The sequence below is a fragment of the Ischnura elegans genome, chromosome X (genome assembly GCF_921293095.1).
Source record: "Ischnura elegans chromosome X, ioIscEleg1.1, whole genome shotgun sequence".
In the NCBI taxonomy this organism is placed as follows: domain Eukaryota; kingdom Metazoa; phylum Arthropoda; class Insecta; order Odonata; family Coenagrionidae; genus Ischnura; species Ischnura elegans.
Window position 1 is genome coordinate 119,872,884 of NC_060259.1, and position 26,733 is coordinate 119,899,616.

Consider the following 26,733-nt stretch of genomic DNA (forward strand, 5'->3'; position numbering starts at 1 on the left):
CTCTTAGATTTTCGAATGACGACATCTATTTTTCGCTATTAAATGAAAAGTGAAAATTTACAAGGGCACGAAAACGCGGTGGCCAAGTAGGAATGATGGGAAAAGTCCGTGTGACGTATTTCTGGTTTCCGCTACCTTGAGGCGAGGCTTTGAGAGCTATGGGCGCCAATTTGGTCTTTCTCAAATGCGGTTAAAAATTTACCATGAACATTCGTCTAAACTGGGATTTTTAAAACCAAATAATTTGAATATTATGAATACATTAATGGTGGGTAACGAAACGCAATCAAAGGCTTTCGATTTCTTAGTTAAAGGACACTACCCTATTAAATAGAAATAGGAAACCACCCTATAGACATCGCCGTTATAGAGTTCCCCCTCGGTTTCGATATGGCGTCCACCGAGCCGTTGTTTCAATCGGGGGACGAGGAAGTAGTCGCTAGGTGCAGGATAAAGACTGTACGGTGTGTAGTCAAACAGTTCCCAACGAAAATCTTAGATTTTCTTTTAAGTTTTGACAGCAGTCTGAGTTTTTGGCTTAATCCAATTGGAGAAAATAGAATCGAAGGTGACGTTGAAAGGCATACGAGTATCAACCCTGTTTCGCAAGGTCGAGAAAAAGTTGGAACCGATGTGTCAGCATCTACGAAGAGTACTTCAAAGGTGCCCGACGTTTGTTACGCAAAAAACAAAAATTGAAGAACCCTTTCTACAAAAACAAGAACCTTCCAACAGTTGAGAATAGAATCATAGAAGTAAGGAAACAGTTAATCAGATGATACTAATCGATGGCTACGTTCTAACAACACGAATCTCAAATTCGGCCGGTTTGCGGTAGGTATATTAAACGAAGTGAAATAACATTTAAAAAATTACAATACAACAAAAAAACAACCCTTGGTTAGCAAATGAATGCTTGTTTTTCAGTTTTATGAACTTTTGGTTTTAAATTTGAGTGTACAATTAAATGAAATTAATTGCCTTTTTTTGCTCTCCTAAAAAGTTGCCATTTTTGAGATACGTGTCGTTAAACTTAGCCATGAATATGGAGCATGTTTCTCAATGGAAGCGAGGCTTGGACGTTGACAGTAGGAGAGACGTCAAGAGTGGAAGCATTCGAAATGTGGTGCTATACATAAGAATGATGGAGATAAAACAGATCGACCGTGGAGTAAGTAATGAGGAAGTGCTAAGAAGAATTGGAGAGAAAAAAGAAGTCTTTTAAAGAACCTTACGCAGAAGACGGGACAACTTAGTTGGCCACATTATGAGACATGATGGCCTGATGGAGATAATCGTAGAAGGACAGGTGGAAGGGAAGAAGGGCAAGGGACGGCCTTGAATAATTTACATAGGACAATGCATGAATGAATAAGGCATGATGAAATGAATGAGGTGCATTGGTTAACAAGTTATAAACGGTGTAATAGAGAAGAGATACGTCGCTATGAAAAGACAAGTGGATAGGAGAGGGAAATGGAGAGCTACCTCACACAAATCTTAATATCGCTGACTTATGAATATGATGATTTTTTAAAAATTGGGTGGGGTTATTTTTGGGATACTCTTTAGGATATCGTGATACAGATGTAAATAGTATCCTCATCCTTTGTAAAGAAAATCAAATTTCGTCGATTTCAAATGATAATAGAATTTTGGTTAACATGGTGATTTTAATGGAGAAATATGGATAGTGAGATAGATAGAAAAATATTTACTGTTCAGGAAACATTTATTTTAGTAATATAAACTTTCAAAAACGACAAAATTTGACAAAATACAAAGAGTTATTAAGAAATTTAAAAATAATCTGGTATGTCCCCAAGCCAGTGCCAACCGCTCAAAAAACCGCGCCAGCAGTTAAGGGCTAAATAAAGGATTTAATTAGGTTGATCTATTCCTTGCCATCGATACTACAATGATAAAGATATTAAATTGCAATGGATTTTTGACATGATATATATACCTATTCCTTGATTTCCAGAGAATATTTCTCGTCTCTTTATAAGTTTGGTACAGAAGTTATCCTTGCATAACTTTCTTACCTCTTAACGAAGATAAAGATTTCCACAATGAAAGTGTTTTGGGCATAGAAATTGAGGAATGTTACGTCAAAAGTTTTTAGCCTGGAATAACTTAATCCGTAGCAAAAGTTATTGGATTTCTTGCTACTATCACTTTTTACGAAATGAAATTTTTATTAGTATTTTACTCCTTACGTTGGAAGAAGAATAGTTAATTCCGATGTAGCCGTTACTTTCTTTGTAATTTATAAGTCTTTTCTCAAGCTATCCTAGAGATAGACTATACCAGGTCCATTATGGTCCGTGACTGTAAGCGGAAAAAAACATCGCATATCTATTGATTATGTAGTCTTATTTCCCAATCTTATCTTATGATTGCTTCTACTTCAAAATCATTAGGTTCCATCTTAAAATAAAGGTAAAATTTTCGTACTAACTAATTGCAGGGAATAACAAATATAAATAATTTTGTCGCTGATTGTTAAGGAAGTCATATTTATTTGATTTTAATGTAAATTACTGATTAAGGTCGTGACTTTATGTTAAACCAAAATATTAATATTAAGCTCTAGAGTTTTAAGACAATTCTAACTCGGTAAAAACATAATACCATATTATTCAACGTCCTATTGTGACTGTGTACGACAAATACAAGAGGATTTATTGAAATATTAAGGATAACAGTAAATCATCAGTTCCTTGGTTTTCAAAGAATATATCTCTTTCCTTTAAAAATCGGCGTAGAAGATTGATTTGCATAATTTTTAACCCTTTATCCATGAGAAAAAGTTCGAAAATGAAAGCTTTATGGCATAAAAATTGAGGAAGGATTGTCCAAAGTTTTTACCCTGGGATAAATTTATCACTTGCATAAATTTTGCGCCTTTCAATTACTCCTTCATAAGTTTTTTTCCAATGTTGATAAACTGCTCTTTTTAATATCTTCTTCCAAAGTGACCCGATGTTACTTTTTATCTTTCTCTCGACTTTTGTCCGGGACTCAACAAGTTTTGTTTTGGGAAGAGAAAGAAGTTACAAGAGGAGTGGTAGGTCAATGATAAGTTCTTTTACACTTCTTTTACGTTCTTTATTACACACTTTTTTAAGGTCAAGGTGCATTGAAGTCTAAGTTCGGCCGAAAATTTGCGATCCATATGGGTGACTTTACTGTCGGAAAATATCCCTTAAAGTCGCAATATTATTCCGAACGTTAAAAAATATGGAACAATATTTTATAGTTAACCAGGGTCAAGACCGTTGAAGATTCACTAAACGAATTTTTGCAAAAATATCTGTTGGTTAACTACAACAATTCCAAATATTGTAATTAATATATCACGGTAAATGGCATACATAAAAAAGTATTTAATATTCATGATATTTGATAATAAAGCTAATAAAAAGTTAATAATAGATAGCCATTTTCTAATGAGGATAAAATTGACAATTACAATTTCTCTAAACTGGGATTTCTAAAACAAAATAGTTTGTATTAAATGAATACACTAATGGTAGGTAACGAATCGCAATCAATGCCTTCCGTTTTATTTGATTAAGGAAACTATCCTATTGTTTTATTCCGTAATGACCAAAACTCAAGGACTTGAACGTTTAACATTGCACACAAAAACTGTCCTCGGAAAGCTTTATTAGAATTTAGTATTAAAGACATGACTCAGAATGTTTTTTAAATTCACTTTTGTACACCACTGTCGTTGGCTCTGAAACGTAACCCATCAGCAATACACTCAGAGCATTTGAATTGAACAATCTTCCAAAGTCTCCTATGGGGAGAGAAAAAAATTCATCAGATGATTCATATGAAATATGTTTCTCTATGGAAGCGAAGCTTGGACGTCGACAGCAGCACAGAGAAGTCAAGAGTGGAAGAATTCGAAATGTGTGCCACCGAACAATGATGAAGATAAAATGTATTGACAGAGTAAGTAATGAGGAACTAATGTTTGAAAGTTCGGCAGGATGTCGACCACAATAAGACTCAGGTCTAATCTAAAGACTAAGGCATGGAGCAAAATAGAGCAGGCTAGGAAAAATGTTACTTTAGGAAAACTATATGCTTCAAGAGGTGAAAGAGTTTTTTTTTACCTACGCATAGTAAACGTCTAATCAGTAGCATTACTATGGGGGGATGAGGGGACGTATACCCTGAGGTCTGAGTAGCAGCGTGAAGAAAACCTCGAGAACCCGCTGAATTGAAAGTTGGAAGGGCTACGTCGCACACAAAGGGGAGTAAGTTCGGTGACAGACATAAAGCCAAGCGCATGAGTCCCACGCTAGAAAGCGCAAAGGACGACACACGATCAAAGAGTCCAAGCCACGAAACTCGCCATTTTATTCTCTCGTATAGCAACTCGTTTCAATGAGGACTATACCAGAAGTCTCAAACAGCAGCGAAGATGCTCATGCGCCTAATTGTCAACCACGCTTATCAAGGTGTGCTCACGGATGCCTATTTAACTAAGAATAACGACAGGTAACACGACGAGAAAGCATTGAAGAAAGCGTCACACAATTCCCAATGGATTGGGGAAAGTGAAGACCAATAGCATCCGCACTAATAGAGAGAAAAATGTTGCAGATTAAGATTAGTAAAGAAAACAAGACTTAAATAATTGTCTCCTTCTGGAACTCAGAGATGTAAGTGGATTATCTATCCCAAGGAATTTATGAAAAAACAACAAGACTAAAACAGAAGCATTGCAATGCACAAAAATCCGAATTACACCTGACAATATTGACAAGAGGGAAATAAAGTTAGGACATTACTGGATATAATTCAAGAATAGGATTTATTTACAAACCCTGAACGTGGATGAAGCGATAATAATAGACCAAAGATAGGAGGAGAGAAATTTAATTTGATAAAGAGAAGGCCAAGAAGTCGGTCTCTGCAAATAAAACGACCGGGCACCGGCGGAATGCGGTGGATATTCAAACGAGGATGGGAGAGGGAACCAATAAGTGAGTGGCCAAACGGAAAAAAAGAGAAAATTACTCAAAGAGAGATACAGGCAAAAATGTGATCCAGAAAAAAATCTTTCGGCTCAAATGGCAAGAGAGGAAAGTGGCGATTAAGAAGCATTTGGGAGCTGTGGGGATCGAGGGGAAAGACGAATAAGAGGCTATAGCGGAGGAGAGTGAGAGATGAACCCCTATTACATACCCTTCAGTATCTTCACCCTCTCCCTCCCTCCCCCAAAACACAGCAGAGAGAGGAGAGTAGTATTACTGTGGGGAGGGAGGAGGAGAAGGAGGGTGGGGAAAGCAGAGAGGGAGAAATCCTGCGAGAAATCTACTGCGGGGTGTGGTTCAGTTACAGGGCAAGTGAAGCGAGTTCTAAGTAAAAATGTTATTTATCTATTCCATTAATTACCCGTGCACAGTGCTACTTCAAAAAATATACTCGGTAAAGTAGGTTTACATCGATAACAATGCACATGATTACCTATAATCACCACCCGTATCCATCTTCATATGGTCATTCTTTTCCCTAGTTCCGCATAAGGTGTGTTACGCTCCACCCACAAACTATAGAAAGAGGGTTATAATTGTATCTCATTATCCCACGACTGTGAAATAAAGCAAATATTGGCCCAAGCAATGAGTAAAAATTGATTTGCTTGATGCCGGTGTATTAAAGAGGACATTATAGCTCGACAAAGTATTTTAATAAGCCGCATAATCAATTTCAAAACATATTATCAGAAAAAGTAGCTGCCATTCAGGAAAAAGACCGGAGAATGATAGCAAATCAGAAAGATTTTTTGCTTCGACGGGTAAAAGTAGATAATGGTAATACCTTCATTTAATAAAAGATTACTACCAAATCCTGATCCGCAAAAGTCCAAGCTGGTCAATTTACAAGCCCGGGAGAATGGAATTTCAGGCCCTAGCTCTTCTGCAAACATCGCTGAAGACACAAACCACGGCTCTCGGCGATCAATACTGGCAGTTGTTGATACTGAAAGATATGAAATGAGGCCTCAATAACTTCCCTCCACGAATGGGTAACACTCCTCATTCAATCGAGGTCACCCATTTATGCCAGATTAACTGATGTGATATGCAAAAGAAATCGGCAATGTGTGAATATCCCAGACAGTAATAACCACCTCACGGTCACTCGGTGCGCAAACCTACCACCCACCCCCGGAGGAAATACTCATTTCTCACGGAGTAGGAAGACAATGGGGATCTGTTGACCAAAGTTTTACCCCTTAAATCGATAGATATTGGCGCATCACAAGGTTGCACACACAAACGTCAAACACAAAACAAAGCCACTGCCAAATGACCCTCTCTCCCAGCTGAGCTTTACGCGCCGTCACCTGATCCTCCTTATCACATACCCCACTTTCGATTCTCGCCGCTCCCACCGAGACAATGGTTCGCAGGGCGGAGTGAAGGCAGCCGGCGGGAGATTGGCAGGGGAGGGTCATATTACTGTTCTCTCGGTTAGGGATTACGTCCGTCTGGGATGATCGATCATTGCTCACGTGGACCCCGTTGCCCAAGTATGGGGATAAAAAAAGATCTACCGAGAGAACTGCTGGCTTTGGAGTGAAAACCGTGAAATTCGTCCATTCTTGGCACTTCAAGGACTTTTAAGGCGACACAAAAGGGACAGGAGGTCCCGGCTGTCAGACCGATTTGCTCCCGGAAGTGCTAGATTGTACGCAAAAAATTCTTTCGGCAAGCGGTAAAAATACCGAAAAGGATAAATACCGTATCAAAGCGTAGAAGACAGCGCCGAGGGCATTATATTTCTTCCTCTTACCCAACCAAAGCGGCGTAATAATCCGTGGACTGAGCTATTCAAATCAAGCAAATATTATTTTCTTTCGTAAAAGTACTTATCAGGTGCTTAAGCGCGCACTGCAAATACGATTGCAGAGTTTTGACTAAAAATTAAATTAGCCTACATTTCCGAGAGCAGAGAGCTCAATACTTAAAATGACTTAATCTTCATTCTTTCCCACATTGCCATCAATATCCTTCTCTTATAAATCAGAGAATTATTTTACATTTGACAATTCTCTCCCACAGAGACCACATTCGGCCAACTATATACGGCTGTTCTACTTTCTTTGAGACTTCTACAATGAAGCGACTCGCACAGCAATTACTTCCTAACTTCACTAATATTCGACCAAAAAATACAGAACACTTTTTTTCATGACCTCTTGGAAATACCAAAACGACGTTCTTGCAAGCGCGTGATGTACACCGTAACTTTGTAATACAATATTGAAGAAAACCTCATAAAAAATCAATATCATTCAAATCGAACAGGAAAGACGCAATAAAATAATTTTTAATATAATATTTTTAATCACGCAATTGTAGCGGAATGTCTCCTGAGAATAGAGGTCAGTAAATACTGAATATATTTAAGGGCGAAAAAAATGTGAGACGGGATGTGCGGTCGTATTCAAGAAACTGCAGAAGACGGGGAGAGGAAATAGGAAGACACAAGGTCAATGGCGGTCAAGTGGAGAGGGGCGGGATGACGATAAAGTGAAAACATGAAGGGAGAAAAGCGCGCGGCGCTCGCATCAAACGCGAGAGGAGGGAAGAGATCGGAATTGAATCAAGTGATGCCGTCGCCGCCGCGGTTATACAAAACCGTAAAATTGCGGACATTACGGATTAGTCCGGATGCACCCTAAATGTAAAACACTCGCTGAGGCGGCAGAGTCGTTTAGAAGGGTTCTACTTTATCTCTCCTCCCTCTCTTCCCACCTAAATACGCATATGATTCCCAAAAAAAAGAGAAAAAGCGGAAAGAAATGTGGGCGGTGAAGACTCCGCCGAGGCGGGTGCGGACAGCGTGATTGCCGGCAATCCCTTCGACGCTCCCGGGAGAAAAGTGTTGATCCGGGGAAGGGAATGAGAGAGAGAGAAGGGTTGGAAGAAGATCATCATCTCCCATAATCACTGTGGGCGGGGCTGCAACACAGGAACGCACTTATTCAGCGATATCGGAAAAAGGAAACACTGCATCGATTGAGTTCTCGAGATGGCTGCTTCCCTCCACGCGCCCCCACACTCTCCAGAGATTTCCTCCTTTTTATGCACATATCGTGGAGTACCAAGATAAAAATTTGAAACAATCAACAAAACGAAACATTTTTGCTTAATTTAATGCGTCAGTTCGTCATTTTACTCCGAAAAGTCGAAAAATGTTTCAAAGAGGGAGTAATAAAACAAAATCCAAATAAAAAACTTAAAAGTATAATGACGGGATTATGCTAGGGTCACTAGCCGATTTATTCAATAGCGCTGTAAATACCACCCACGATAAATGAACCCAATGCGAAAACATTTCATCGGATGAAAACAAATCCACATATAACGTAACTGTAAACTGCTAATGGAACATAGTCTTGAAGCGTAAATCACGAGGGGGAAACGTTTTACGCAGAGACGAGAGAAAAACAACCCAAGAATAACTAGAGATCTCATTTTAAAGGACGACAGGACAAATAAAGAGGACCCAAAAATCAGCACGGCGCACAGCTCGCCACGTAAGTAGACGTAACGAGAGCAAATTTTTCGGGAGGAGGGGGAGAATCGATTTAAAGCAATTTACAACCATTTACAAGAGCAGGAGGTAGTCGACTTGATGGGAGAAGGAACTCTGGTTCAATGACGGGAGAGAGAGAAAAAGAGAGGGCATCTGCCTTGGGGTGCTAAGCGACGAATTGCCATAGTATTCCTCGATAAGGGAAAATGGGAAGGAAATAGGAGGAAGATGGAGGGAGGAAAGAGGGGAGGATTGTGAAGGGGGGCGCCAATGGAAGGTTTTCGACGGATGAGAAAATACGGCGGATGGAGGCGAAGGAGAAGGGTACTTAGACTTGTAAGTCGGAGGAGGGAACCGGGCCGGAGGACGAGAAACGAATTCGGCTCTCCGAGGTCTAAACGCTATAAAAATAACATTTTCCCAACTACACTCATACTCAGATCAGCCATGGATAAACAGAAAAGAGTGAAATTTAATGACAAAAGCGATAATATCCCATTGAAATTGCAACATAAGCGCAGCCCGCTCTATCACAAGGGTGTCAATAGTGTATGAGGGTATTAATTAAGCATTTATTTCAAGCTCATCTCACTATCAACTTTAATACTAGCATGGGGATAGGTGAGAAGTGATGAGGTTGGAATGGAATATGCCACTGGGACGAGATAAGTTAAGAAAGAATAAGGTATGAAGTACTAAAGGACTGCAAAATCGTAAGTTCGCACTCAGGGAAGAATAGGAATATCGCATTTTTTTCATGAAAAGTAACCTTATCCAGCAGTCTTTTGAATAAATTATTTATTGGTTGAAACTACATACTGAAGGCACGAATATTACGGGCGACCCTTTGCCAATCACTGTGCTAAGGTTCACTCCCACCGGAAAAAGCATTTGGAGAACTTTATCTGAAAGGGTACCGTCGTGATTTCACAACGAAGACTTGACGGTCATGTCTCCGAAGTGAGATAAATGCACAAAAGTCAAGGAATGGCGAAGGGAGAGGTTAGAACAGACAGATGAAGACGGTGGAGCACATAAGCGCGGGTGAAGAAGAAGAATGAAGAAGCAGGGGGTGGGGGATGCGATCGAACGGGACGGGGAGATGGCCTTCATTCGGAACGAGTACGAGGGACGGGATGGCATAATTTTGGAGAATATGGTCGTCGCTGGGTGAAGGGAAGGAAAAAAAATGGAGACGGAGCAGATCGAAAGGCAAAGGAAGGAGGATATGTATGAGGAATGAGGGGGGTGGAGGAGGATTCTTTTTTATTTCATTAGTCCGCGGGAGGAAAAAGGGGTAAAAGTGGCCGAGCGGCGCGAAATGATGCAAGGGGGAGGAGGAGGCATATAAAGGAGGGAGGGAAAAATATGGAGTGGAGGCCGAGAGGGGGGAGAGTGTGTATGGAAATGATTGGAGCGACGATAAAAATTATGGTAGGGGGAGGTGGAAGAATGGTGGGCAATCAGGGGCGGCGTTGCCCCCTGCGAAGGGCACGGAAGGATGATGCAGTGAAAAGGGCCGAAAGCGCATATCAGTGAATCGACTGCCGCCTCACTCCATGGGCCACAACGCTCCATCGCTAGCGGCGCTCAAAGCTACGACCGTCATTAACTTCAATGCTGTGCGGAGAGAGACTGCAAAGATGAGAGGAGGGGCTGCTGAGGGTAGTTAGAGAGCGCCCGCTCCCATTCCTGTGGCCCCACATTCTGAATCCGGCGTGAGCCGAAATGTTTCTGACGGAAGTCGATCCCCTACTTGCTACGAGGTGAACGCTTAATAAGAGTCCCCACTCGCGCGACCGATCAGATGAGCAAGTTAAAGCGAGGACTCTTAGCCCACACCCTTATGGAGACTTGACTTAGGTTTTTATTTTATCTGGGACCGGATTAGACCACAAATCGGTCCACTCCTCCCCCGGGCCAGGGCTTATCCAGAGTTCAATCGTTTATTTAAATTTCAGGCTGCTAACTAATTGGTGGAGCAAGGTCATCTAGTATCATAGATGGTGAAACAGCCAAGTCAAGTCAGGAGGTCAGCAAGGCGTAGTTTCCGCCTTCCCTCACATCATGTGATAGGTGATGACGTCGCACGGGCTCCTCCAAACATACATTCCCCAAACCGCACTCTCTCTAGAGATATACACAAATGCTACTGTAGCAAATAAATAAGTTTTTAATTTGCTTTGAATGCTCATCTTTGCTGGACTGTCGTGCACCAAAATTCAGGAAATATAGAACATAGAACCAGCCAAGAGTCGAAAATAGAAGATTTTCGCAAGATGAACAGTAATCAAGAAAAATTGGGTGAGGAGACTAGATAAAATCGCACGAGAGGTACACAATTGAAAATAATGTCCGGCCGTAAAACACATGGGGGTATAAAAGTGTTTTAAACGCCAAATTTTCTCCTTTCCTCAGAGGAAAACGATGGAGGGGTGTTAAAGGTACCTTGTTCTTTCCCTCTTCCCAAGTCACGAACAGGATTTTTGAATGCGAGAGGAGGGGCTCGAAATGATTAAGGAGACGACCCAAGGCAACACAAAACAACACCCAGCAGACTTTAATCAAAGTCTACAGCGGCAAATTCAAAAAGATCATTAACCCACAACTGGAGATAAAAGGTCAACCAGATACGAGGAATAGCACTTCTATGCATATCGAGTCATTCCTTAATCCTTCAAAACATGTACTTCATTACTCATTCTGATTCCCACCCATGTGTGGTTCTACATGCTCCTCCGGGTCAAAATTTCATATATTCTGGAGCTTGCTATCACTATTCGTCGCGAAGTCACGATTTTCGCACGATAACGATAACCTCGAACCTCACGTGGGGAACACATATAAAGAATATTTGCGGCATAGCCCTGAAGAAATTAGGATTCGTCAAGCGTATTGTGGGAAGATTTTCTGATGAGAAAGTAAAAGAAAGGTGCTATTTCGCTCTCGTCCGACCGCACCTTGAATATGCAGCGAGTGTATGGGATTCAGTGCAGAAAGACTTAATCCGCGAACTGAATAAGATACAAAGGAAGGCTGCGCGTTTCGTCAAAAACCGCTACGGGCGTACAGACAGTGTTACCCAGATGTTAAGCGAATTAGGCTGAGAGCCGTTGGAGACTCGGAGGCTGCGCGCTAGGCTTAGATTGCTTGAACAATGGAGAAAGGATATCTTTAAGAGCGACACAGAGAACATAATCTTAGAGCCACACTATATTTCCAGGTCCGACAGAAGCGATAAATTAAGAGAGATTTTTTGCCGAACGGATAGATATGGGAATTCGTTTTTCCCCCGAACAATAAAGGACTTTAATAAACGCTTGTCCCAACCTCGTTAGAGCACTTCTTTTTTTTAATAGCTGTAAACGGCTGGTGTCCTAACACCCCCTGCCACACGCCTTTTAGGCGGCTTGCGGGGCATTATGTAGATGTAGATGAATAAAACGCTAAAGAACACATTAAAAACTTGGAAAGTCCTTCTATTATTTCAAATGTATTTGCAAAGACGATAAATTATTCTCTCATGAAATTCACCATGCTTTGAAAACCACTGCGCAGATGACAATAGCAATGAATATCCTTCATTTAAATGCCCACACTCATAGAGATTTGTGATACTTAGAGCCTTTAACTGCGCTCCTCATCAGGCTGGTTTTCACCAAAAATCATCTTACTCTAAAACGATCTTCGCTGCAGCTACTCTGTTTCATAAACTTCTATTCCAACGTCACTTTTTTCTCCTACCACCGCATTACCCTTATGACCAAAATCTCAACAATTTCATTAGTAAAAAAGTAATAAAAGAAAGAGGAAATTCCACTTTCACATCTACTATCGACTTTTCCGGCCACAATCGGATTACCTAAATCCCTTGACGGCTGCACTCACCAGAGACACCATTAAAGTCTAACGATCCTCAACTTGAGGCCAATATGCTTTCATTAAGTCGCACCACACTTCCAACACCCACCTCATTTCCCTGATATCTCCATGAGCGTGAAGGGCGTGTAAGGTTTCACTCATGGAGCCCGAGAAGAGGTTCACCCTTCTCCGTTTCACTCAGCTGCCTCTCTGTTTTGATCTCTAGTGTGGCTCGATCGACCACTGGATTCCGGGAAATCCGTCAACGAATGACACGGCAGATTCTTGACGCTCAAGTGTCCTCCTCGTCGTCCATTCACCGAGCGCACCCCCCCCCTCCCCTCCGCTACCCACTCAAACTCCCGACAAGATGGCCTCCCGCGCATTCATCCTCGAAGAGCGAGCATTTCTCAGCACCCCGTCGTCCTTCGTCTCCCTCACCCCCCTCCCAAACTCTGTTTTCGCGCTAACGGCTCGCGCACCCGCCTGCAGGGAAAGGGAAAGAGTGGCCCCATCCTCCGAATAAAAGCAAAAGAATCATTCTTGCCGTCATCTTGAGCCCTTTACCCAGCGTCCCCCCTTCGCTCCTCGCCTGCCAGCCGTATCCCCCTCCGACCACCACTCAGCACTAGAGGCAGCACCATCCACGAACCCAGCTCCCTTCAACGAGCCCAAAAAAACACATTCCTCCCGGAGTCGGAGGATCAGATTAAGTTATGAAATTTGCGATTAACGATTCCTTTCCGAGTGAAAAGTATACACACAAAATTAAAAAAGATTTGATTATGATGGAACGAAGCGAATACCGCCCAAAAAGGAGGCATCATCCCTTTGATATAAGCGTAATTCCAACATCCCTTGCTGTGTGAGTAAACTCTTCTCGGGATTCCCACCGGGTTAACTTTTCCATAATGGCCAACGTTTCAAGCTCCGACTCGGGACTCATCCTCAGGGATAAATTATGTTGAATTCCGAGAAGAGTTTACCCACATCTTTCGCTAGGAAAGCATCAAATCGCATTTCATCCCTTACAGTGGTCTATTTGCTAATTGCACTACGTTGGATTAGATTTGCGACATAAACATTGGGAGGGTAATCTAGGGACCCAATTTGCGTTGCTGCAAGGATGCGCTCGGCGACCAATCCGAGATTTTTTTAATGGCTGTATTTTAATATCGACGTAAAGGACTACCCGCTGATGATATATTAGGGAGACACTCCGGTTCCTTCGGCTATATCTGAGCTTAGTGCCGTGTAAATTAGAAATCTATTGATGAACGCTCAAATTTGAATTTAAATATTCCTTTTATTATACATGCGGACAAGAGATTTGCGAAAGAATTTACCAAAACTTTGTTGACAGCAGCGAAAGACGAGGAATGACACTGATATAAGAAATACAGACTGGAAAGCAGATAATTGAGTAATTCTTTCGTGATTGTTTCTCACCGGACGATGCTAAAACATCAAATAGTAGTAAGACTAACGAAGAAAGACGCAATTGGTGTGCATTTTGGCGCTCCTGGGGAATTTGAGAGGGGAGGGGGCAGCGGACGCCGGCGGCCTTCACCCAAAATCCATTTCGTCAAAGCTGTTGGACAATACCGGAATAGAAGTGCATATCCTAAGTTCCCACACCTTCATAGCCGCTCGAGAGGCGTCTTCATTGACCGTAGGCTTCTTTCCTGCGTTCGCAGATCTAAATATATTTCATCAATTCTCTAAAAGCCGTTTTACACGGGACACGTACTTGCACAATCTGACATGCGTACGGAGGCGCAGTCGAAATTGCGTCGTGTAAAGCGGTGAATTGCTAGAACACATGCGATAATTCGTGGATGTGAGATGGCATAATAGCCCCTGTTCTAATTTCGGGGCATAACTTTTAAGGCCGTTTCACACGGTCCACGGAATTGCGCAGGTTAGAGCTGCATTAATTTATAAAATGGCGTGGAATTGCGCGAATGCATGAACGAAATTAGAACAGGGGCTATTTTGCCGTCTCGCATCCACGCATTCTCGCATGTGTTCTAGCAATTCACCGCTTTACACGACGCAATTTTGATTGCGCCCTCACACGTACGTCAGATTGCGCACTTCCGTGTACCGTGTAAAACGGCCTTTTAAGGCCATCTCATCCACTCGCGGCGGTGGCAGTTTTTATCTCCTAGAAAATAGTGCGGATACATTTTCACTTCGCCTGATACATTCGCCTCGCTCCGGGGGATATGCAATGGGAAATTTTCATTGAAGATAACTGCCTCCTTTCCTCTCCCTCGATATAAAATCTTTCCCTTCTCTCCTTCCACCCAAGCGCGTCGCGTCGACCTCCACCGTAAGTCCCACTAAGTCTTCCAACCAAATGCCCCTCTTATTCTGTCCTAGCCCCGAGCACGAGAAAACGATAATTCATTCTGTAAGGCTACGTGGGTTTAATTTCGCCAAATGCCTCCAAGGTTTCAATTTCATTTCAGTTCATCTGAATTAGGTGGAAAATTAGATGTTGCCGTACTAATTTAACTAATGACTTTTGTTACCATCGATTTGGAAGATCAGAGCTCTTTATTAACACGAACCAATCATGACAGTGACAATACAACGGCGCGTGGGTGCATGTAATTTAATGACGGACAAATCTTCCACTATATTCAGACATAACTTTATTTAAAAGTAGGAGACACCTGAGAGCAATATAATTTTTATATCGAGGAGAGTTTCTTGAAAATTTCAATGACAGAAATGGGCGGAATGGCTGGAAATCAATTTCATATTTTTGTACTATTGTACTGTTAACACCTGCAAAATGGTAAAAACTTAACTTGCGTAGCCAAATCCATTTAGGTCCCACACACTTAACATCAATCCACACCACGAATGACAAATTAAATCTGGAGATATAGACCAAATAATCCTTCAGAAGTGAAGTAGAGCAATTCCGAAGTACTGTGACCGAACTTTTACCAAACTTTTACCCCCCCTGTCATCTTACTTTCGCCAGTACATTTATTTGCTAAGCTTTTTCTTCCTCATTCCAGGCAAACCTTCCAAAGCTTTCCCTCTAAACATGGCTGGGTGGCAGCGTTTCCTCCACGCGTCCCCTCGAGACAATCCCTCTTCCGTCGCGGCGGAATCACAAACAAACACGCAGGACAGAACACTAGGAATGAGTGTCTCTATGGATTCCGAAAGTTACCCTCAAAAGGATTCAGCAAACTTTATCCACCAATTAGCCAACTACCTCAAGCACTTCAACAAATATTGCACTTATCTTGAGACCCATCTCCCTAACTTACCCTGCCGAGGCAGTTTTGAGGACGTTGAAGATCTCCCTTGCTCTACGGGACTGACTGAAGAGCAGTGAGCGATAGGAGAAATCACTATCGTGGCATGAAATTCCCCGAATAAAAAATCAAAGAGAGCTAAGCCTAAGACCCGAAAAAGAATAGTTATCTTAAATCGGGTAACATGATTAAAACAAGGTTAGCGGGTAAAGATGGGTAAACGAGGGAGAAGACGAAAGATAATAGAATTTTTAATAAAAAATAAAAGGGAAATACACGATATGATGAAGTTCGCCATGAAAAAATTTGACTTAGCCGGGATACGAACCCGGAACTCCCGTATTGCCAGCCAGTTACCCCATCAAGCCATTTTCTCGGGGTTATCTTCGCGTGACTGCGTACAAAGTCACTTTTTCCTGCAGTGCTTTGAGAATAGAAGGGGTTAGGTCTTACTATGAATTGATGTGGGAAGTTCCTGATTGAAGGTGGGACTGCCATTGTGCTTCTTAGATACTCCATGAAAACCTATCTTAATCGGTAAAACACTCAAATAATAATAATACTTTCATGACATGATTGAAATAAACTATGATGATGTCATCAACTTGATTATAGCGTCTCACAATGGTAAAAGTACGTATGCGGTTCCCATTTGTTAGACATGTATTAATTTGGGGGTCCAGTACACATCAAACGCACCTGTAGTACTTTGTATCGACAAATAATGGTGCAAGAGGAAATTCTTTAAAAGTAAGATGTAATAATGCGCACGTGAATTCACGTTGATCACCTTAATCAGAAGAACGGCACTCAGAAAAAAATCAAAACCCATTGCCATACTTCCTTGTTTTTAAGATTGGGAACTCTAAACTACACGATTCTCTCATTCAAAACACACTGATTAAATGCAAAGAAGCGGTAAAAAAAAGCCGGTGGAGGCCACCACGATTAAATGAAACACGAGGATTTATTTTAACGCGTTTTGTTCCATAAAGCCGCTGGAGCCCAATTTGTTCGGCGCGGCCTGGCTTTCACGATTCCGGGGACTTCTCCCCCTTCCCCCACCCCCAATGACCTGCAGAAACCAGTTCGGACTTCAATTCAACCCCTCGCTCCCGTAACGGACACAAACCGAGGCGACCCTTGGCGTATGCACTTGACAAATGACTCGCGCTGACAATAATTACGGACGTGGCCATTACGACGTGCATGGTATCTCTTGTTCCCGCGATTACGACATCGAACCTAATGGAACGCAGAGGGAGTTTTTAATATGATGGACAGGCTAGAATGCCGATCACAATCTAATGCTAATTTCCAGCCGGCTCGAAATAAACGGTAGACCAGTGACGGAAGCGCTATGAATATAGACAAATCGAAGATCGTGAGATCACAAATAATCTTCAATTGTTGTGAAAAACTTACGATCACCAGCAAACCCTTGTGATATTCAACCTAGGCTGTGTGCATAATTTCCCATCATTACTCACCTGAAAAGAAAACAAAACATTAGGTCCAAGGTTAAAGATGTTCAAAACACAGAATTTCATACCAAATTCGAATTATTAACGATGTTAACATATCAACCTAATAATTTAAATTGACAATACGTGCGTTGAAATAATAATTCAATGCCAAAAAAGGTCTTTTAAAAATGACCTTATAATTCATAATTACGAATGCAACTGCAAGATGGCAGATTGAAAAAAGAGAATTGCATTACATACAATACCATGATTTGGTCATGAAGGATATTGAAGTGAATTAAGTTTCGCAGGTTCCTAAAATGAAAAACATCGTATATTATTTTCAAAAGGGAGATAAGGATAAAATGGAAATGAAAATATCTGGAAATACGGCAACCAGGTTGAAGCTGAAAGATTTAGTGCTTCACCGGCGTAATAACTATGATTAATTCTCTCAGGTTTTTACCGGGGGATTCTTCTATAATTTCCGAAGTCTTAAGGTCCGAACCGTTCCTCGTCCTCTGGGTGCTTGTTACCCGATTGCAAAACCAAGAGAAATACATTAATATTTACATTTTGATTAAAACATCAATGATTTCGTTCAAATCAGATTCTTTTCCTTGCCTACTTGACAAACATATCCGTCTAGCATTTCGCTGTCCCCTCACAATGACACTCTCTTCCTCACCATCTCCGCCCACCACGCCGAGAACTTTCTCATTCGTCCTCCTTCATCTCACCTTCTCCGTTCGTTCCCCTTGGGGGTTAATAGGATACTAAAAAGGGTCCAGGAGAGCCGCGGAGGAGGGTGGGGGAGAGAGAGAGGAAGAGAATTGAAATGCCAAGGCAACTGGGGACGGAGGTTCCCAACTTCCCGTGAAGTCGAGGGGCGGGCGGGGGCAACATACGAGGCAGTGGCTGTGGGGGCGGAGAGGCGGGGGAGAGGAGATCAACCAACCCCCAGGGCCGGCGCTGCACCTGGCTCCTCGCCATGCTAATGCTAATTGTACCTTTAACTTGGACGTTAATGTCATCAACAACAAATCGCCTTGCCATGTTATTCGCCCATTCAACCGTAACGGCCAATTTTTATGTTAACTGCGCCGAAGATTGGCCGGCAAAACCGAAACGCATAATAAGGCATTTAGAGGCAATGAAATTAGCCTTTACGAATATTAGGCCCAATTTAAAAAAAATATACGGCAGCAAGGCTTTATTTATAGCACTGCTCGATAACTAACAAGTAGATGATGGTGCTATTCCTCGAATAAAAAGTCTAAAATAATACTTTCAGATGAGAATTTCATCCTTAAAAACAGAATTGCATAGGCACTTGGTATGTCAAAATAATACGGACAAAAGGTTCAATTACTGAACACGTACTCGTACAATACACGTGGATTACTAATTCCTCCTTCGTTTTGCACTAAGATTTTCAAATGCTTACAGGTTTACATTGTAATAACATCACTAGAGATCTCTTTTTGTATATTTTATAATTGTACCTTTGATAATACATTCTATTTTGTTATTCTATTCTGCGATGAAGTGTGTTATTTTTATGGACAATATAGTTTAATAATCCGCTATATAATTTAATAATCCTAAAGCCTTTGCTTTGTTTCACTCATAGGCCTTACTTCCTTGTTTATTTTTCAAAATATTACTTGAATTTAGCATGAATTTCTTGCTTCTACTCCCCCAGCCGAAATGTAAGCAAGTGTACGGCAGGGCATTTTGGTGGACAAAACATACCCCGCTAAGACCGTCAAAGCCTCCGCTCCGCGGTGTCATAAAACGACCGTTTTCGCAGTAGGATTCATGGGGTCAGAGAACGGAGAGTGAAGAAGGTATAAGGGTCTCAGCTGGTGTCTTTATGGGAGGTCTTTTTGTATGAGTCCCAGGGAAACAACTCACTTTTTCGAGGTTTGAATGCTTTTAATAGAAGCATGGTCTTCGATCTTATCGAAAGAAAACTAAATGAACTTCAATGAAACGTGCGCTTACGTTGGCTGAAAATTCTCCACACTCTTCACCATAGACTAATTGAGAATCGATGTCTTGAAGCAAAGCTTAAAAACGGTGAATACTGAGCGTTAAAACCCATAAGTACACTTTTAAAAATCTTACCGCGTCGCGGCTATTCCAACTCCAGACGCGCGGAGACGAACCCGGCCGCGTGATCGAAAAATCAATGTAATTTCCGGCGAAGCAAACTTAATTCAAAGTTAACAACTCATTCAACAATTCAAACAACTTAAACACCTCAAGAAATCTTCCAAGAATGCTCTCGTATAAGTTACTTTGCACTAAGCTTTTTAAACTTGACGATCAGACTAAAAAAAGCTGAAATTTACACGATAAGGTCTCTAGCGATAGCTTTTGAGAAAGATAAATCATGCAGCAGACAGCGTTAACGTTAGTCTCCACTGCAATTCGTCCTTTCGAACAAATTATAAATAAAGAACATGATGTATTGGTTATTAATACCAGACATTACTAATTATGGATACAGGCGGAGATGTCAATCACAGCGTTACTCTCTCTATCACTTCAAGCAATGGAGGTAGAGATAAAAACGATGCCCAGCTTACGGTTTCAGAGTCCAGAAATCATATATATTCATCCTTTTTTCAACTTTTGACGGACGGACGAAGGAAGCAGCCAAGCAGCCTACCAGCCTAGGAAGGAAGGAAGGAAGGAAGGAAGGAAGGACGACCTCGACAAGGACAAGACCGATGAGTAATCCAGGGCATAGCCGGAGTGAGGCGTCTAAGGACCCTTACGATGGCGTGTCGTGGATGAAAAATCGGGGCAGGAAGAAGAAGGCCGTCGTCACCGGAGTGGTGAATAAGCCGCCCGTCAAGCCCGCCAACCCCGTTCCTGCTCCGCCGCCGCAGCCAAGCCCACCCCCGGACACGCCATCGGACGTCTCGTACCAATCGGACACGGCGTCCGACACCGAACTCTCACCCTTTCCCTCCCCCTCCCAAACCCCAACCCAACGACATCCGACTCCTTCAACCTCTGCCGCCTCCAAACCACCTGCTAATGACACTTCGGTGTTCGTTAGCAATCTTCCCGCTTCCATTACCCAGAAATCCTTCTTCTCCGCCTTGACCTCTACCTTCCCTTCTCTCCGCACGGCAGAGGTCTCCGTATTCTCGCAAGAGAGACGCGCCATGCTCCGCATCCCAGCGGCGTATGGCAGCCTCTTCGAGAGTGCGGAGGAGATTAAGAAGCTGAGCCACCGGCTGGGCGAGCCGTGCGCTGCACTCGTGCGGCGCTCGACCGCTCGGCCGGCAACAACTAACCGCCCCTCTCTTTCCTCCTTTTCAGTTGTGGTGCGCGGCGTGGACAGGACGACTACGGAGGCAGACATCAAGGAGGCACTGGGCTTCGCCGGTCTTCGCCGGTCTTCGCTGCATCCGGGTGATGAGGATCACCGCCCGAAGGACCGGCCAACCAACCACCTTGATGAGGGTCATCACGAGAGACGCAGACACGGCGCAGCGGCTCCTGCACGACGGACTGATTGCCTTTGGCAAGCGGTTCCGAGTAGAGCCCTCCCATCCGCCACGCTGCCAACCCGCCCAATGCCGCAGGTGTCAGGGTTTCGACCACCCGACACACAGGTGCACGAAGGACCTTCGTTGTGCAAGGTGTGGAGCGAGCCATCGCTCCGCAACTTGCGAGGCGGAGTGTCTGAAATGTGCCAACTGCGCAGGAAGGCATCACGCCGGGGACTGAAAATGCCCCGTGCGACCGGCTAAGCCGGAAGGGTTGGCGCAAACTGTCCCACTAACGTCTTGCGCTTCTCTCCCCTCTCCAGGTCCGGCATCCGAGTCCCTCGTCACCAAGGACGACCTCCTGCGGCTCCTGAGCCTCCTCGTGGCCAACCTGCACCCGCAGGAGAGAGCAGAAGTGGCCAACATCCTAGACAACGCGGCGCGTGATGTCCTTGGGTACTCCGTGAAGACGGTCTACTCATGGAATCAGCAGCTGGCGGCGGTGCAGAAGATAGACGGATGAGCAAAATTCCATTTTCTTACATAAATTAATTTTAAATCCTATCGCACTGCTGGCCCTTACGGCAAATCAGTAAACTTGCTCTCTATTTGAATATCAATTTTATGTGCTATTAAATTCAATTTAAATTAAAGTAAACTCAGTAATATGAACATCTAAGGTCCTCAATTGTGGTGAACTATCTCAAATTTAATCTTTAATCCAGGAACCAATAACTTCAATCAAATACATCAATACTTAAAGTTAAATTTCTATGCACAAATTTCATCTTACAAATCCTGCTTTCAATTCATATGCATGACCTTTGACTTTATCTGCATTACGGATACCAAGAAATATCTGTTAAACAAATTTAGTTTCACCTAGTCAATAATATCAATTTGAATACTTTACTTAATATGAACCTAAATTGCATAAATTTAACGCCAATTTGGCCCAGGACTTAACTAACTTCCTTTCCTATCTTGTCCTAAGTAATTTAAAGTTAAATATCCTGAAATAAAGCTCATTCATCTATTAAAATTAAATGTAAATATGTAAAGCAAAATAAAGCCTGATAATTATCTTAACTCTGACGAATGGCATGTAAATAAATATACAAATGAAAATGACAATGACCATAAACGATTTGCTCATCATGTAAATAAATAATATATTTATCCACTTGTATATAAACTTGTATATATATCAAAGTGCCCAATAACAACCTAGTGCTTGCTCTATTGTATCATATTGTATATTAATTCCGATCTGTAAAATTACAGCACTCCACACCGGCTAAGCAAAGGACACCAGGATAACGCCTTCCAGACACCACTTGACTTCTGCTGCAACATCAACACTCATCAGCACCATGTACACGGCGGTCTACGTGGGGTTTTGCCGGTTTCCCTCACGTCTCGGACGAATGTCAGACCAAAAGCCATCCCGGAGGAAAAGAGTTCCAGCAAAATCTGTATGACAATGCTGCTACAAGCTCACAAACATATGTAAACTAAAATACCAATGACAAGCCCTGAAGAGGAAAAATGTCCTATAACGGGGTTCATGCTGTAAATATGTCTATATATATATTACCAATACTATGTAAATATTCATGTACACTGGCAGCATTGGAAATAAACGCTTTTTGAAATTGAAATTGAAACTTTTGACTTACGAGAGGTAGAAAGATGATGGAAGGCGAAAACGAAGCCTATTCTGATTTAAACGCCTACGGAACATGCTCGAAAAGAATAGTCAATTTCTTAGCGCTTGACTTCTGTCTCCAATACTTCGCATTAGAAAGGGCACCGCATTAAACCGGGTTCGTTCCCATAAATCTCTCTCCAATATTCATAGACGATAAAATATAATCGGGTGTTTTCCCGGCGTAGGTGTTGGATGAAAAGTTCTCGGAGAAGGATTTTATTACCCGGTGGAAAGCCCGAGAACTATTCATCCATTCATAGGCGATGATTACGGCGAAAGTAAAATGAGGGATTAATAATTAATTTTCCTCAATCCCAACCGATTGCAATGAAGAAGCCATTTCTTATCCTATAAACTATGGAAAGCTTACAAATATGAGCGTCATGACTGCTGGCAATCGAAAAACTGATTATAGAACATTGCCAATCAGGATTGAGTTGAAACAGACACAAATGAAGGGGTCTACAAACTCGGCGGAAACCATACCAAAGACCATCACAATAGCAATTCTCTTAGCTTTACGCTGGTGAAAGGGAAACTTCAATTTAAGAAAAGTTCTTCAAAAGTTCTCTACTGACGGCGCCAGATAGATGTGCCGTTTTACTTTGCATATTTATAAATGGGCTTGTACGCAAAAATTATTTATGCCTCATTCTAAAAATAATTTTTTCTTCATCACTTTTTATGAAAATTTCAAAAATGTGGACACGCCAGTGAAATAAACGACTCCACGCACCGTAAACTTAGTCGCTTTGTCAACTTCATGAAGTTTGCAACTCAACCTAGGGAATACTAATACGTCTACAGCATTCATCCTGCACAATAAGAGGCAGAAATTATTTTATTTTATTTTTATAGCGTATGTTTTGTTGTCACTTTAAGAAAACGTTTAAACGTTATCTAGTCCTACAGTTACCCCGAATTAAAAAGAAAACTGAGAGAGACATTTTTTTATTTATTTGCAATTTTTCAATGAGCCATAATGAGCATATAAAAGTAACGATATGAGTGAATGTTAATAAACTCTATCAACAGGGAAGCTCACTAATTATTTCATTGCCGCATTTGAAAGTTTAGCCTAAAAAAGAAACATTAGTATAGTCACTTTTATTTCCTGCATCTGGTGTATGCGATGCGTTTTGAAAGTCGGAAAAGACATATTCTTTTTTATTTTAAGACAAATCAAGGTTGATTACATTATTTTTGATACATTTTAAAATTAATATCAGTCTCGATTGTTTACATTCGCTCAGCGCCGAATAGCTGGAAACAGTTTTGAGGTATCGTTAAAATTTATGCTACAGTTGATCGATAACTGCAAATGTAAAAAATGTCGGCTCACCATGCCTCAGAAATAGCATAAAAATGTCCTTATCTTCTGGCTTTGATCTATAGTACACCGGGAAGTGGTTTAATTTAAGCTTAAAGATAAAAAAGACAAGAAGAAACAAGCATGCAAGAGACTGACCTAATCAAAACGTGGAAAAAAAAACAGAAACTGAAGAAGAATTGGGTGGACACAAGGAAAACGAAAGCCTTTAGTGTTGAATATCAAGCCAAGGGCCAACGACCAAGAGGTTAACACACAGGAGGGTGCGAAAGGTCATGAAGCGGTGAGATCTATTAAAAGCTATCGCCAAATGACTAAAGACAGACAGTACGCAATTTCACATTGCTTTAAGAAATTCAACTCGGCTCCATGGCCAAAATGGATAAAAGCAGCAACGTCGACATTGTAAAAATGATAGAAGCGGCACAAAGGTTGGTGAATTTACAAAATACATTTTATGGCCTTTCACTTCGTCTCTGAAGCATCTGCTTCTTTTACCTATGCAACAGTTGCAGGTGAAATAGATGAAAATTTATTGTTTAGAATGTGGAATACATGAAAAATCTTTAATTTAGTTACCATCAAACAAGACTTTACGAAATAATAATACAGCAATGAGGCATGTGATATTGCTAGGGAACTGAAGATGACCATAATAATAAATTATGCTCTCACCGGTTTCCTGGCTGAAGTTTTCCAAGTATCTAATGGCTGGCCAACAACCACAGCATCGTCCATGCACTCCAGCGGTATGCAGACTTCCGACAAGAAGCACAATGCATAAACTCTCACGTGGATAAGTTAAGCACGTAGACAGCCGCAATATGGTTCACAGTGGAATCACCATCAAAAGATATAAGTAAATCCGAATTGCGATGCTGGTTGAAGGGTAACCTCGCTAAACCGAGTAACACCATCCGGAAACATTCACTGGCCTGGTAATTTCACGTTTTATTTAAATTATAAGCAACACTACCACCAAAATAGTCTCATACTCCAACCAAATTAATTGCCGGCAACGAAAATACAAAATGTTGAACTTGAAAAGTAGCCCATCACTGCACGCGAACAGATGCACTGATACAAGATCTTAAGCGAGCATATCTGCATAGCGACACATGGAAAGCATTTTGCTCCACGCAAAAAATAAATATCCACAAAAAAAATGTCCCGGTAAGCAACAGGTATTCTTCTCAGGTTCTCCATCGCGTCTGGATATCCGTGACCCACGTTTTGATACACGAGACGAGCACCGAAAACTAGAGGTAAGAAAAACCTGACCCGGAGGAGAACCAGAAGAGAATTCATGGGGCGAGATCGTCGGGAAAGCTTTTTACCGTGTATCTAAGTGAATACTATTTTATTAACGGCTTTAAAAGTAAACGCTGTCCGTTCCACTATTCTCCCGTTGTTGGACCGCAAAGAACAAGTATCGCTTATTGTGAACCGTGCAAAACTTGGCAAAAATAGCACGGCTATGCACGAGATACCAAAGCACCGGATTGAAATTGCTACGGAGGCGACCGCGGTGCGAGAGTCTTGTCTCCGTGACAGCGAATCCAACACTGGCGGTCGGTGGAGTCGACTCCCGGGAAACGCGTGGCCCATTGAACTCCAAGGCCCTCCCCCCCAAACGACCTGCAGCATAAACAAAACCAGCGGGAGCCGTGGGCTTCCTGGCTTCACGAGTCCACAATGGAGGAGTGACGATGACTCCCTTAGGTTTGATTAGGTAGTTGTCGGAGGGCTCCGGATTTTGAAAAGTTAGCTGGAACCCCCTCGATCAGCAGCCAAGCCATCTACCCTTTAGACTACCACACTCAAGTGGCATAGACAGGAATTTCGTAGTGGGAGAGGGTCCAAAACGAGGTGGGAACTTAGTTGAAAAACAGGGTACCAAGAAATGGGTTTTAAAATAATTTTATCACCTTTCATCAACGATAAACTTAATTTGTTGAAGAAATATTTTGTAAATTCATGATTTTTCAATAATTTGTTTTCTTTTAAGAAAGAAAATAACTTTATTTCAGGGGCGGGTCCGAACCACCCCCCACCCCCGCCCCGGCTACGCTACTGACTCATTTTTCTCACTAATACTACCTATTCTATTATTTTACGACATTCCTTTGAAAGAAATTAATTTCTTTTGGTCTATTTCTTTACTTCATCTTTTTCTTAATGAGCCTACACTCACAGTCAGTGTTTCACTCCAAATGCGAACTCTGATAGTTGAGGGTAGGGCTCAACCTGGAGTAAGCCAGAGGCGTGCAATTCTTTGGTATGCAGAGAAGGCAGTGTACTTCCTTAAGTCACCTCTAACCGAGAGGATTTTCGTTTGGTTTGTCCAAAGATTATATCAGGGATTTAAACTATCAGACATTCTTCCGACAACAAAACGATCTGCCCGTAGTGTAAATACGCCAACCAAATCTTCTGCGTCAAATATTCCACATGATATTCCTGTATGACCAACAGTATAAAATAAATTAAAAGAAATTATTTTCGTACTCTTTAAACAACTCTTAAACCTTTAGAGATAGGTTAGTGCATAGTAAAGCTTTAAAATTGAAGTCATAATGTCAAAGTGAAAAAGTTTCACCAGCACACGGTGAGTGGAGCTAAATTTAATTTCAAGTCTTCCATTCTCCAAGAGTTGGAACAAGGACGCAATGAACCAGCCGCCATGTCAGGAAAGTCAGACTGACGTATGCTTCTGCGTTCGCCGTTTGTAATCTCTTGCAGCGATTAACGGGCAGGAATTAACGGCACGAAAAATTTTCCTTTCCCGGAATCTGCAACATGAGCCATCGGATGATCATTCAAAAGTCATTGAAGAGAAAGAGTAGGGATCTGCGAGCGGCGTGCCTATGATCCCATGGCTAGCACGGCACGCGAACGCATCCATGGAGGTCAAGGAGAAGTTGAAACGTGAATCCCTCTCTTCAGATTTTGCCTTCAAAACTGTGAATTATCTTCTCACAGGCAAAGCTCTATATATTTTGCA

The 26,733-nt window shown here is 41.9% G+C and overlaps 2 protein-coding genes across 3 annotated transcripts in view; one reads left to right on the forward strand and one right to left on the reverse strand.

The window, feature by feature from the left end:
* LOC124170860 (A disintegrin and metalloproteinase with thrombospondin motifs 20-like) overlaps positions 1-26,733 on the reverse strand; it is a 243,360-nt gene that overhangs the window by 147,465 nt on the left and 69,162 nt on the right. The gene's annotated exons all lie outside the window — the stretch shown is intronic.
* On the forward strand, positions 19,773-22,349 carry LOC124170859 (lysine-specific demethylase 6B-like). 2 transcript variants are annotated; one of them, XR_006867600.1, is made up of 3 exons: positions 19,773-20,723; positions 21,012-21,207; positions 21,973-22,349. XR_006867600.1 is itself a non-coding variant. In XM_046549868.1 (2 exons), the coding sequence occupies exons 1-2, from the start codon at positions 19,918-19,920 to the stop codon at positions 21,133-21,135; spliced, it is 930 nt and encodes a 309-aa protein (XP_046405824.1). In that variant the 5' UTR covers positions 19,773-19,917; the 3' UTR covers positions 21,136-22,349. The 2 variants fall into 2 exon arrangements, 1 of the variants encoding a protein (XP_046405824.1); XM_046549868.1 differs by having other exon boundaries at positions 21,012-22,349.

What these genes read in the sequence shown, in the direction of transcription:
- LOC124170859 (XM_046549868.1), top strand. Translation starts at nt 19,918, where the DNA reads ATGAGTAATCCAGGGCATAGCCGGAGTGAGGCGTCTAAGGACCCTTAC. An exon ending in CGACGGACTGATTGCCTTTG is followed by an intron (nt 20,724 to 21,011) that starts GCAAGCGGTTCC and finishes TCCCCTCTCCAG; the next exon opens with GTCCGGCATCCGAGTCCCTC.